Source organism: Rhinoraja longicauda, chromosome 2 (assembly GCF_053455715.1).
Source record: "Rhinoraja longicauda isolate Sanriku21f chromosome 2, sRhiLon1.1, whole genome shotgun sequence".
NCBI lineage: Eukaryota > Metazoa > Chordata > Chondrichthyes > Rajiformes > Arhynchobatidae > Rhinoraja > Rhinoraja longicauda.
In genome coordinates this window covers 71,567,140-71,580,644 of record NC_135954.1, presented here as the reverse complement: position 1 = coordinate 71,580,644, position 13,505 = coordinate 71,567,140, and the positions used below count along the sequence as shown (strand labels likewise).

Genomic DNA, 13,505 nt, shown 5'->3' with positions numbered 1-13,505 from the left:
ACTATGCTATTCAGGGCTACAGCACATGAGGAATATATGTTGATATCCGCACAAATCACTCCTTCCTTCAGATCTGCCCAAAACCTCTATCCTTCTTTTCATTTACCCGCCCTTTCTGGTCAAGCCAACACTTCATTAAAGACACTGAAGCATTAAACCTTCTTCAAGATTTAAAAAAAATCGAGCCATCCTCAACCCAGAGGGTATGCCGAAAACGAGCATTTGCTATCGTTATTGGTTTATTGTCACTTGTACCGAGATGCTGTTAAAACGTTTGTACTTTGCAGGCAGCCTACAAGTTCAAAAAATAATGGAAAAGAGAAAATAAACAGAGTGCAGAAAATAAGGTTACAACTGCAGAGAAAATGCAGAAAGTGCAAAAAATAGTGCAAGGGCCACAAAGAGGTAGATTAAAAGATTGGCAATTCATCCTTAACATCTGAGCAGTCCATTCAACAGTCTGATTACAGCGAGGAAGAAGTTGTTCTAGAAGCTGATGATATGTGCTCTCAGGTTTTATAGCTTTTGCCCAACGAGAGGGGAAAAGAGAGAATAACTTGGTTGTGAGTGGTCCTTGATTATGTTGCCTGCTTTCCTGGAGAAAACCAAGTGTAGAGGGAGTCAATGGGAGGGGGGAAAGGTTGGTCTGTGTGATGGACTGCATTGCATCCACAATTCTCTACATTTTCTAACAGTCTTGGGCAGACCAATTGCCAGAAAAGCCGAGATGAATCCTGATAGGATGCTTTCTATGGGCAAATTGTCAAGAATCATTGAGGACATGCCAAATGAACAATGTGCCTTCCTAGCCATAATCCTGATGTGGTTGGACCCAGTCAAATTGCTGGTGATATTTATGCCTAGAAGCCCTCAACTGTCTCCACTTCAGCGCCATTGGTACAGACTGGGCCATGTATTCCACCCGGCTTCCTGAATTCGATGACCAGCTCTTTCACTTTGCTGCCATTGAAGGAGAGGTTGTTGACACCATGCCACTTTACTCTTAGTCTCTTACTTGTACTTTGTCCTGTCATTATTTGAGATCCGGCCCACTATATTGGCGTCATATGCCAAATTGTAAATGGAGTTAGACCAGAATTTAGCCATACAGTCATGAATGATGGGAAGAGGACTGAGGACCAGACTTTGTGCGGCACCGGCATTGAGAATTATCGTAGAGGAAATGTTGTCACCTATTTTTATTGATTACAGTTATGGGTGAGGAAATCAAGGATCCTGTTGTGGAGAGGGGTGATCACCCCTAGGTCCAGAATTTTGTAGATGAGTTTGGTTAGAATTATGAAGTTGAAGCCACAGCTATTACCACAGGGCCAGACATAGAAGACCCAGCAGGCCATGCTGCCAGACGCAAAGAACCCCGTGGGCAACGGCCTGTAGAGTTCCTCTCCTCGCCTTTCCACTTTTGGCTGCAAGGGGTGCCCCCTGGGCACAAAAGTAGAAAGGCGAGGAGAGGGACTCAGTTTACTTTACGATCTAGATGAAGACGACGTTTGGGGGCCTTGCAGCAGCCTGGTGATCGCCTGGATCATGCACTGCTCCATCAGACCTCGAGTGCAGAACGGACTGGACTTTGGAAATGTTTTACTTACTGTATGCAAAACAAGTATTTCTGTGCATTTGCACATGTGACAATAAAGCAATATTGACCAATAAATAGAAGTGTGGCATAAGCGTCCTTGTTCTTGAGGTGTTCGAGGGAGATTGTGTCTGCCATGAACTTGTTGCGGTAGTAAATGTGGCAATATTGCAGTGGGTCTAGGCTGTCTGGGAAGTTGGAGTTGATGTGTGATATGACTAGCTTCTCAAAACATTTCAGGATGGTGGATATAAGAGCCACCAGACGACAGTCATTAAAGCAAGCTATTTTGGCTTGTCTTGAGAGTTGTTGAGTGATAGTGTGGATACAGACTCTTCGGCCCAACTTGTCCCAGCTACACCAGTCCCACCTGTTTGGCCCATATCCCTCCGGACCTGTCCTGTACCTGTCTAACTGTTTCTCAAACATTGGGATAGTCCCTGCCTCAACTACCTCCTCTGGCGGCTTGTTCCATCCACCCACCCACCTCCCTTTGTGTGAAAAAGTGACCCCCTCAGATTCCTTTTCCCCTTCACCTTAAATCTATGTCCTCTGGTCTTCGAAATCTATGTCCTCTGGTCTGTCCTCTGTGCATCTACCTAATCTATTCCTCTCATAATTTTATACACCTCTACAAGATCACCCCTCATCCTCCTGCACTCCATGGAATAGAGTCCCAGCCTATTCAACCTCTCCCAATACGTCAGTCCCTCTAGTCCTGGCAACATTCTTGTAAATCTTTTCTGTACCCTTTCCAGCTTGACAACATATTTCCTATAACATGGTGCCCAGAACTGAATACAATTCTTTGACACCAGGATGATAGTATTCTTCTTAAAGCGAGTGGGAACCTCATTCTGGAGTAGAGAAAGTTTAAAGATGTCCGCAAATACTCTTGCGAGCAGGTCACCGTAGGCTCTAAGGACAATGCCAAGGACTGTCGCTTTCTGCGGGTTTATTCTCAGGAAGCCGATCTGACGTCTGCACCGATGACCCTGGGTATACATACCACGAGTGACTTCGTTTCACTGACCTTTTGTTCAAAATGAGCAAAGAATGTTTTGAGGTCATCAGCGAGGGATGTGTTGTTATGATTTGGATGTTCCAAGATACCAAAATTTGGAGCCCAGCCTCAAGGACAATAACTCTCCATACATTTCTTCCTCAGTGACAGAGCTAAGGCCGATCCACTCCACAATCAAGCTCAACAAAAAACAATTCAGTCTGAAAAAGGGTCTCGACCCAAAACGTCACCCATTCCTTCTCTCCAGAGATGCTGCCGGACCCGCTGAGTTACTCCAGCATTTTGTGTCTGCCTTCGATTTAAACCAGCATCTGCAGTTTTTTTCCTACTCAACAAAGACCAAAACCCCTAAACCTGAAAGATCCTCATAATCTGATTGATATAAGGTGATACAGATGACTTGTCTTAAAAGGCTGAAATGGAACATTATTTTTTATAGATCCTCGACTCCCTGACAGAAGAAAAGCAGAAAATTTGGAGTACTTCATTAAAAATGAGTGCACATGTGGAGCTCATTAAGAACAATGAAAAAAAAAGTTTAAAACACCACTGATCATAATGCATTAAGGATACAGTGGCAAAATAGATACAAAAACACCTCCATCATTCTTTCTTCTTCCCTCCCCCGTTGGGCAGAAGATACAAAAACTTGAAAGCACGTACTACCAGATTCAAGAATGTCTTCTTCTCCACTGTTATCAGACGCTTGAACAGACCTCCCATTTGCTCGGAATGAATAGCCCGATATTTCAATCTACCTCACTGTGAGACTTGCACTTATTTAAAAAATGCACTTTCTCTCTAGCTACAATACAATATTCTGCACACTGTTTGTTTACATTCTCTTCTGTATTACCTAATGTAAGGTATAATTTGCCGGGATAGCACACAAATCAAATATTTTCACTGCATGCTGACACTTGTGACAATAATAAACCAATACCAAATGGAAAGCATAATATACTGTCAGTCTTTAAACCTAACCAGAAAGTATCTCTCCATAGTTTATAGCCTCATCCAAAAATGTATATCAAAACCAAGTGATTTGGTGGTTGAAAAAACAAGAATCAATGATAAACACAACATGAATTGATATATGCAAATGATTCTCAAACGAAGTGCATAAAGGCAGAGGCTGCAGTCAGAGGCCCTGGATCAGCAGCAGTGATGTAACTAAACAACAAATAGATACTGGAAGCACAGACTCCATAATGATAATTATTCCCATTTCCCAAATGGGCAGAATCATAAACCAGCATACTCAGGATCGGATTACAATCAGTATTCCTGGACTCGCAGAAGCCAGTAAAAAGACCTCAGAGAGACACAAATATGGCAGTGGCACTCACTCCAAACAAAAGTTAAATGGACCAAGGAAACAAAAAAACGACAATAACTGCAGATAATGACTGGCCAGGCCCTGACCCCAAACTATGGACAGCAAACGCTGGACTGGATCGAATGTCCGGCAGTGACACCGGACTAGGGCCAACGCCAGACCCAGACAGGCAGTGACCCCACACTGATACTAACGCCAGGTACTGGCCAGGCAGTGACCTCAGATTACACTCGCACAGGCCCTAGACATATGAAGCAGGGCTTACACCAACCACAGCTGCTGAATAGACAGTCATCCTGGACAGCCAGAGATCAAGGACGAGGCGATCAAGAATTAGCCCGGGGGTAGATTATCGCTTTATGCTGACACTCGACAGACAGTGACCCAGACTGACACTATCTGCAGGTACTCGACAGGCTGCGATCCTGGATAGGCACTAACGATGTACGCTGGGCAGGCTGACCCACTGTCACTTTATGCAGACACTGCATGCTATGACACTGGACCCGCACGAAGCACAGCCAGGACCGGAGATAAGCAACATCGTTTACCAGCACAACGGTTAGCAGGAAGAAAGAGGGCCAAAAACGGACTAAAACGGTCTGTGTAGTGTTAGTGAAACAAATGAAACTTTGGAGGAAAGATCCAAGACGGTGTCTCTGCAGCATGGCGCAGGAGACACAGAAAGGGAAGAGACAGGGGAAGCGGGCCTTCCATCCCACCCTCCGAGCCCTGCTCCCTGCACCGGGAGCCGGGCCGTGTTTACGTTCAAACCCCCCGGCATGGAGAGGCGGCACCGCTAGCGGGAGCGGATCGGGAGGGCTGCGCCGCGGCAGCGGCACAAGGCGGCCGCTGCCATCTGGCTCCGCCGCGTCCACACCGAGCGCCAGCAGACTAGACCTCCGCCGACGCCGGAAACGGAGGCAGGCGTGTCGGAGCCCTGGCCTGGGCCCCGGGGAACCCTGCTTTTGTCCGTCCGCCGCCCCGGCCCCGGCCACGGCCTCAGCGAGGCGGCTTCAGGCGCAACGGCCGTTGCCGAGCGGGCGGCCGCCGGCCAGCGTGGGTCGGCAGCCAGTGCCGTGGCCAGCACCATGGAAACGGGTATCCCCATCTTCATCCCCATCCCTCATCCCCATCCCTCATCCCCATCCCTCATCCCCATCCCTCATCCCCATCCCTCATCCCGATCCCCATCCCTCATCCCGATCCCCATCCCTCATCCCGAGCTTCATCTTCGTCCCCGTCCCTCATCCCGATCCCCGTCCCCATCCCCGTCCCCATCTTCATCGCCGTCCCCATCCCCATCCCCATCCATTCCCCCGCGATCGCCGCTCCGTCCCCAGCCCGCCTCGTACCACAGTGAGGAGCGGTCTCATCTGCTCTCCACCATCCTCCTCCATGGTGGTCGCTGCGCATCCGCCGCCGCCGCCTCGCTCCGTCAGTCGGTTAGACGGAGCTGCCATCGTCACCGCCCCCTCCCACCCCGCCTCCAATCAGCGGCCGGTCCCGCCTCCGCCAATCACACGTCTCCCTCCGCCGGACCGCCCGTGTTTGACAGGGAAACAACCAACCGCATCAAGCCCCAGATTGGTCGCGTGCCCAGGGATGGAAGGAACTGCAGATGCTGGTTCCAAGGTTCCAACCGCATCAAGCCCCAGATTGGTCGCGTGCCCAGGGAGGGAGGGAGGAACTGCAGATGCTGGTTCCAAGGTTCCAACCGAGGACAGACACAAACTGCTGGAGCAATTAGGAGAGGCTCTCGGTTTTTGATAAAAGAATGGCAGATGCTGGAAAAGCAAAAGAAAGACAGAAACAATGTTGGATGTACTGATCTCACTCAGCAGTTCAGGCAGTATCTAAAGAGGTTTCAAATCAATGAGAGACACAAAAGTTCTGGAGTAACTGTCTCAGCGGGACAGGCAGCATGTCTAGAGAGAAGGAATGGGTGACGTTTAGGGGTCGAGACCCTTCATTTCTTCGTACTCCAACTTTTTGAGCCTATCTGATATAGTGCATGTCAAGCAGTGTCTTTGATTGACCTCAGAACTCGCCAGTAGCCCTGGATGCAAGGTCATTGATTTGAAGCCCACAGTTAATAATGGACCATTTCCTTGATCAGCATTGTTTTTTGTCTCTCCAGTGATGCTGCCTGTCCTGCTGAGTTACTCCAGCATTTTGTGTCTATCTTCAGTTTAAACCAGCATCTGCTGTTCTTTCCTACACATTACTTGTTTTGCATATCTTTCGTACATTTGTTCTGCATCTCTCTATATCACCATCTACAGTATACCTCTCGTTTCCCTATCCCCTGACTCTGAAAAATGGGCAGGAGGATGATTTGGGGAAAGTTACTGCAGATATGGAGGGTGGGATTGCTTCCACGTGTGCATCGTAGCTGGTTAGTGACAGCAAAGTGCAGTCTGCAAAAGCTCTTTAAACCGACCATTTCCTTGTTAATCACCTCCAATCACACTCTATAGTTCTAACGAAGGTCTTCAACTCTGATCCTCTTTCCACAGATGCTGCCTGACATGTTTAGTATATCTAGTATATTCTGTTTTATTTCAGATTTCCAGCATGTGCATTTTTATAATTTGTTGCGTTTTCGATTCTCACTACACCATTAACCCATCCTTTCCACAATTTACAATATGATACAATACAATACGATAGAACTTTATTTCTCCCAGGAGGGAAATTGGTCACCCAACAGTTATAAAACACAACAAGATACATGAAACATGAAATTAAAGTGACGAGTAGAAAGGATTGGGGATGTGAAAAGATTGGGGGGGGGGGGGAGGAGTCAGTTCACCCCATGACAGAAGGGAGAGGAGTTGTTCAGTTTGATAGCCACAGGGAAAAAGGATCTCCTGCGGCGTTCTGTACAGCATCTTGGTTCAGCCCACACCACTCAACAAAGTCGTTGACTACACCTCTGTATTCAGCTTCCCTCCCCTCACTGATGCAGCCCACAATTGTAGAGTCATCCAAAAACATCAGCAGGTGGCAGGAGTCCAAGTTGTATCTGAAGTCCAAGGTGTAAATGGTGAACAGAAAGGGAGAGAGGAACCTCCCCTGTGGGGCCCCTGTGTGGCTCACTACCATGTCTGAGACATAGTTCTGTAGCCTGATTGACACTGCTGATGACACTGTGGTGGTGGGCCGGATCTCCGACAACGATGAGAAGGTGCTACCGGGAGGAGGTGGCTGATCTGGCACTCTGGTGTCGGGACAATAGCCTCCTCTTGAATGTCAAAAAAACTAAGGAGCTGATTGTGGACTTTAGAAGGGCTCAACATCCAAGGACGTACACGCCACTGGAAATAAATGGGTCTACTGTGAATAGGGTGAGCAGCTTTAAATACCTGGGAGTCCACATCAAAGAGGATCTGACATGGACAACACACATTGCCACACTGGTGGGTAAGGCAAGGCAGTGCCTTTACCACCTCAGAGAGCTGAGGAAATTCAGAGTGTCTCTGAGGATCCTTCAATGCTTCTACTCTGGGGCTGTAGAGAGCATCCTGTCCAGCAACATCACAGTCTGGTTTGGGAACAGCTCTGCGCAGGACAGGAATGCCCTGCAGAGAGTAGTGCGTTGGGCAGAACGCACCATGGGAACTACACTCGCCCCCCTGCAGGACCTATACATCAGGAGGTGCAGATCAAGAGCAAGCAAGATTATGGGGGACCCCTACCACCCCAGCAATGGACTGTTCCAGCTGCTACGGTCAGGCAAACGGCTCCGCTGTCATGCTGTGAAAACGGGGAGGATGAGACAGAGTTTCTTCCCACAGGCCATCAGGACTCTTAACTATTATAACTCCAGGGACTACATTTTTTTTCTGTATTAATTTTAATTTTTATGCTGTAATTGTAATTTTTTCTTTGCACAATCCGCAGGCATTGCCACTTTCATTTCACTGCACATCTTGTATGTGTATGTGACAAATAAACTTGAATTGGCTTGACTTGACTTGACATACTGTCATCATCCAGTCAGGTAGTTGGTGATCCAGGACACCAATGGAGCATCCACCCACATCTTTGTCAGTTTGCTCCTTAGCTGTGCAGGCCGGATGGTGTTAAAAGCACTGGAGAAGTAAAAAAACATGAATCTCACAATGCTTTCCGGCTTATCCAGATGAGCATACTGTAGAAACGATGGAGCAGGTAGGTGATGGCATCCTCAATCCCAATCTTTGGTAAGCAAACTGCAGGGGGTCCAGGTAGGGTTTAACTAGGGGTCTCAGGTGAGTGAGCACCAGCCTCCCCAGAGACTTCATGATGTGTGAAGTCAGTGCCACGGGTCTTTAGTCATTGGAGGAGCTGGGACGCACCCTCTTTGGTACAGGAACCAGGCAGGATGTCTTCCACATCACAGGAACCCTCTCCAGGCTCAGGCTCAGATTGAAGATATGCTGGAGTACTCCACACAACTGGCTGGCACACGCCTTGAGTGCTCTAGAGCTGACACCATCGGGACCAATGGCTTTGCCTGGGTGGAGTCTGCTCAGCCCTTTCTCACCTGCTCAGCCTTGATGGTCAGGTGCGACAAAGAAAGGGCAGAGGAAGTGGATCAGGGGGATTGAGGGGGAGAGTCTGTCGGGGAGCAGGGGGGAGGGTGGGCAGAGGCCCCACCATCAAATCTATTAAAAAACAGGTTTAGCTCATTGGCCCAATCCTGATTGCTTTCCCTCCCCAGGTCACTGGTCTTCTTGTATGGGAGATAATACGATATTATTTTATACATTGGACATTGTTGTTTAAGGTTTGTAACTACTTAGGCATTAGGCGCCTCTCTGTAACTAATTAAGGCGCTCTAGACATTCCTTACCCTTGACATGTGTCTGTAACTGCTGCTCAGGAGGAGGAGAAACATTGATGGATGAACCAGGATAGAAGACAAGGGTGAAAGGTGACATGTGAAGAAATACAGACATTCGTCAATGAGTGGGGTTTAATGGTGGCAGGGTAAACAGGGTGACTGCAAAGAGATGAATAACTGTAAAGAGGAGTATGAGGGCGAGATAAGGAAAAGAAGATAAGGCTGGAAGAATCCTATAAAAATAGGCTGCCCGGTGTACTAAGTGGGCAGTCAGATGGTTGACATCCTGATTGTTCCAGCCGTTGTTTGCAAATAAAGGCTTTTAACTTCTTGACGAATTCTCCGTGTCATCTGCTTCATTTTGAACACCGGTAACCACGACAAAATTGGCGTAGTCGGCAGGATCGGAAAGAGGCCCGTTCGATAACGGACGACAAGCTAAAGGCGCTTCCAAGCCCGTCAGGGGCTCCCCGGTTCAACAGGTAAAGGGTGGCCACCCGCAAAAAAGGTAGGCGGTTTTCCGCTTTATTTGGACTAATAGCCTGTTGAAAACGGGGGACCACTGGTGGCACAGGAGCGCCCAGGCGGTCCAAGGGCCTCTCCGATCCAAAGAATCTGTCTAAACTATTCTAAAAAGAGACCCGGGGGGTTGCTCAAGAAGGCTGCGCAGTGGGGTAAGTAGAAAATAGATAAGTTAAGAAAGTAGATTTAGTTGAGTAAGAGTTTGTGACGTCACTAAGACCTCGTGGATACCGCCCTAAGAGGATAGGGGACTGAATAGATGAGGTGTCCTGTGGATACCGCCTTAGTTAACTAGGGATCACTCTGGTTAGCTAGGGGTCTGTACGGGCAGGATCAGAAGACCTTGTGGATACCGCCCTAAGAGGATAGGGGACTGAATAGACGAGGCGTCCTGTGGATACCGCTCTAGTTAACTGGGGATTACTCTGGTTAGTTAGGGGTCTGGACGGGCAGGATAAAAAGTCCTGTGGGTACCGCTCTAGTTAACCGGGGATTACTCTGGTTGGCTAGGGGTCTGTACGGGCAGGGTCAAAAAATTGGAATAATTGGATAACATAAAAAATAAAAATTGCAAAATATTAAAGGAATATAGTAGAACTGTAGAAAATAGAAATAGCGTAATAGGTAGCCTAGTGACTATAGAGACGGAACAAAGTGAGAACAAGGACTGCATTTAAACTGACTGACCAAGTGCACTAAAATAAGACAAGTACAATGAATAAAATAACTGCAGTTGAAATACTAAGTAAGAAATTCCCCGTATCCAAAGAAAATATTAGAAAACATTCTGAAAAATGGGAAAAAAGGACAAAAAAATTGGTTACGAAATGGCCCACGGAATGATATAAATATGATATAAATTTTGATATAAATATGTGTGATGAAATGGAAGTGTTAATTAAGAACTATAAGCCTAAGGATAAATCAGAAACCCGAGTAATGAAAAAGGAAAAAAAACTAGGCGTGCTTAAATTGTTTAGAATAGAAGGAGAAAGGCTGAGGAGAGCATACCAGGAAAAGAACACCACCCCAAACAAGGGTGAAAAAAACCCAAAACAGCATGAAAGGAGAAAAAATCAACCCAAGCCTAAGGGACCCTGGGTATTCCCCTCCCTATTCCAGCCAGGACGGAATAAAGCAGTGCCCTTTGGTGAAAGGGATAGTGGAGATAGAGGGAGAAGTCGAAGTTTGGAGGAATGGGCAGGACGTAAAGGAATATAGACAGAGAAGGGGGCAACGAGAAAAGGAAAGGATGAAGCAAGAAGCACGGGAACTGGAAGCAGACATTAGAAGGCTGCAGGACCTCAGGGACCTCAGGGACAGAAAGATTTATGAGACCCGTCAGGCAGCAGATGAGGGGTGTGAGGGAAACAACAACGCAGAATCACAGGCAAGTAATCAGCAGGCATCAGAGAGAGGGCAAAACTGTGAGAGTGAAGCAGAATTAGAAAGTGATGGGGAAATAACAAGGGAGCATAGAAGGGAAATAAAGGCATCCATGAAACGCTTAGAGATTGAGATAAGGGAGATGGAAAGAACTATAGAAAGAGAAAGAAAGGAAAGCGAGGGGTACGCCCAGGAAGGAATGAGGTGGGAAAGCATACAGGTAGAACCACAACAAGAGATGGCAAGCAAGAGACAGGAGCTAAAGGGTGGAATGATGCCGTTACTTGTGAAAAAGGCAGGACAAACTCAGTATATTCCTTGGGCGACCTGAGACCTAGAAGGGCTGAAAAACACCTTGCCCAGTATATATAACGGGGCAGGAAAATGGATTAGGGCCTTTGAGGAGGAAACTACAGGACGATTATTGGCTATGGGAGATTTGAAGGCACTACTGGTGAAAGTAATAGGAACCACGAAATTAGCAGAACTATGTGAAATGGCTGGGATAAAAAACGCGGCAAGTAACCCGATGATTGATGGCACGCCATTTGATCAAGTCAGGCAGAGGTTATGGCAGGCCCTCAGAGACTGTTACCCGCTCAAGGTGGACTTAAAGACATTGAAAGGAGACCCGCTGGGGGACACTGAGAACCCAACGGCTTATCTGGAGGATCAACTGAAAAAGTGGAGACTCGAAACCGAACAAAACATAGACGGTAACGAGTTGATGACCGCTTTGTTTCGGACAGCTATAGTGGACGCAATGTCTCCTCGAGTTAAGTCCAGACTGGAGGAAGTGGTGGAATTGTCAACCATATCCCACTCCCAGTTCAGGGACCACCTGGTTCATGCAGTCGACAAATGTCGTACGGAGAGACAAAAAATGGTGAACCAACAAGAAGAGGTGCAGAGAAAGTTGATGCAAATGCAACTAGAAGAACTAAAAAAGAAAGAGCGTGAAAAAGGAAAGAAAATGCTGGCAGTAACAGCAGACCTGGCTGAAGCAGCAGAAGTGAACGATACACTGGTGCACAGTGAGTCCTATGGTAGAGCCAGACGGGGGCTGGATAATCCCATGCCAATAATAAATGTCTGGGGGAGCTTCTCCTCAAATGTCCTATCAGGGGCAAATCAGATCAGGGAATCAGCCCCGACAGGATTGGGGCCCTCAAGGGGGAGCACAAGGAAGGGGAAGAGGAAGGCCAGTAAGTAGACAGGGAGTTGATAGAATATGTTGGGGATGTAATCAGGTAGGGCACCTGAGGAGGAACTGCCCATACCGACCGTGGCCCGGCCCGTACCAACAGGGACCCACAGGGGATGAGCAGGGTTTTAACCCAGGGCAAGCCCTAGCGGGCTCGGCAGGAGGCCCGCCTGGACTCATGAACCCCTATGCTAGATACTAGGGGTGCCCAGAGAACCCGGATGGGAAGGGACTTTACCCAATGATAACGCGACAGGCAGAAGAGGAACCCATGGTTCAGGTAAATTTTGGAGGGCAGTTAACACCTATGATGATAGATACTGGAGCTACATATACTTGTGTACAGCCGCAGAATGCCTCCCACCTTCCCATGTCAGGAAAATTTGTTAAAACTGTAGGGTTCTCGGGAAAAACACAGTTAACACGATGCACAACCCCCGTAAGTTTAAAAATGAGCAATAGAGAAATAGTATTGCCAGTATTGGTGTCCAAAGGAACCCCCATTAATCTGCTAGGCAGGGATGCCTTGTTGAAACTGGAATTAAAGTTAGAATGTACCAAAAATGGCCTGAATGTGGAGAAATTGAATACCCAGCTGTTTATGGGGGAAGCTAGAAAAGCTAATGTATTTTGGGTAGGAAATATAGAAGATCAAATTTGGAATACGTGGAACAGATGGAAAGAGGGAGTAATGACAATATTACCTGAAGCAACCCCGCCCAAGACTGAGCTGTAAGGGGTTTCTGCGCCGAGCTTTCACCCGACCTAAGGTCCCCGTGCCTTGCTCTGATCCCTTGACCAGGCCGTGCACACTGGTTCCCCGTGAGTGGTTCGACCCACTCACCCCCTACGGTTCTAGACACTGGACTTAGATGCAGGAGCGTTTATAGTGCAGAAAAATTCAACCAGACCAGATTTGAAAGCCAGGGTTTAAATGAAAAAGGCTTTTATTTAGCGCTTGGGACTATTGTCCATGAATACTTATACATTTCTATACGACATATCTATAAAACACATATCGAATCACATGAATACTTTTGACTTATGAATCATAAAACGCACAGTTCTACAAGACATATACACGAATACCTTTTTCTCTGAATTCTAAAACGCACAGTTCTACAAGACATATACACGACTGTAAGATGGGGAACGTACGACACATCGCAAAATTGACCAACACATATTTCTTTACACACCCAACGTTTATTCAAACCACCCTCCCCTCTACACTAAACTATGTCCAGGATATGCAAGATCGGGGTACATGCTCACCATGGGGCTATTACTGGGGTTACTGGCTGTTCGTTTTGCAGTATTTCTTCTCGAGTTGCGTGCCTGTTCCTCTCTCTTGCATCCGTTCTTCTTGCCTGTCTTTTCTTCCTCCTGCATTCGTTTGACTTCCTTCTTGCGTCCGTTTCTTGCAACCAGGTTTTCTTGCTTTTAGAACCCAAAAGTCGTGGCCAGTTATACTATTCTGACCCGTCCTATCTCCCGCCAGATCTTGGAATCTCTTTGTTCAAAAAGATATGTATGAGTTCTCTCTCTGATCTGCGCTTATGTCCGGGGGTACCGGGGATGGCCAGACGGTGTTAATTGGTA

General features: G+C 47.3%; 1 protein-coding gene across 7 annotated transcripts in view; it reads right to left on the bottom strand.

Annotated features, from left to right (window-relative positions):
• Positions 1-5,412, bottom strand: part of slc4a7 (solute carrier family 4 member 7) — a 90,865-nt gene extending 85,453 nt beyond the window's left edge. For all 7 annotated transcript variants that reach the window (XM_078420843.1, XM_078420795.1, XM_078420804.1 and 4 more), the window contains exon 1: positions 5,316-5,412. In XM_078420843.1, the coding sequence (XP_078276969.1) occupies positions 5,316-5,360 (45 nt within the window). In that variant the 5' untranslated portion in view covers positions 5,361-5,412. The remainder of the gene's footprint in view (positions 1-5,315) is intronic.
• Positions 5,413-13,505: the final 8,093 nt, after the last annotated feature.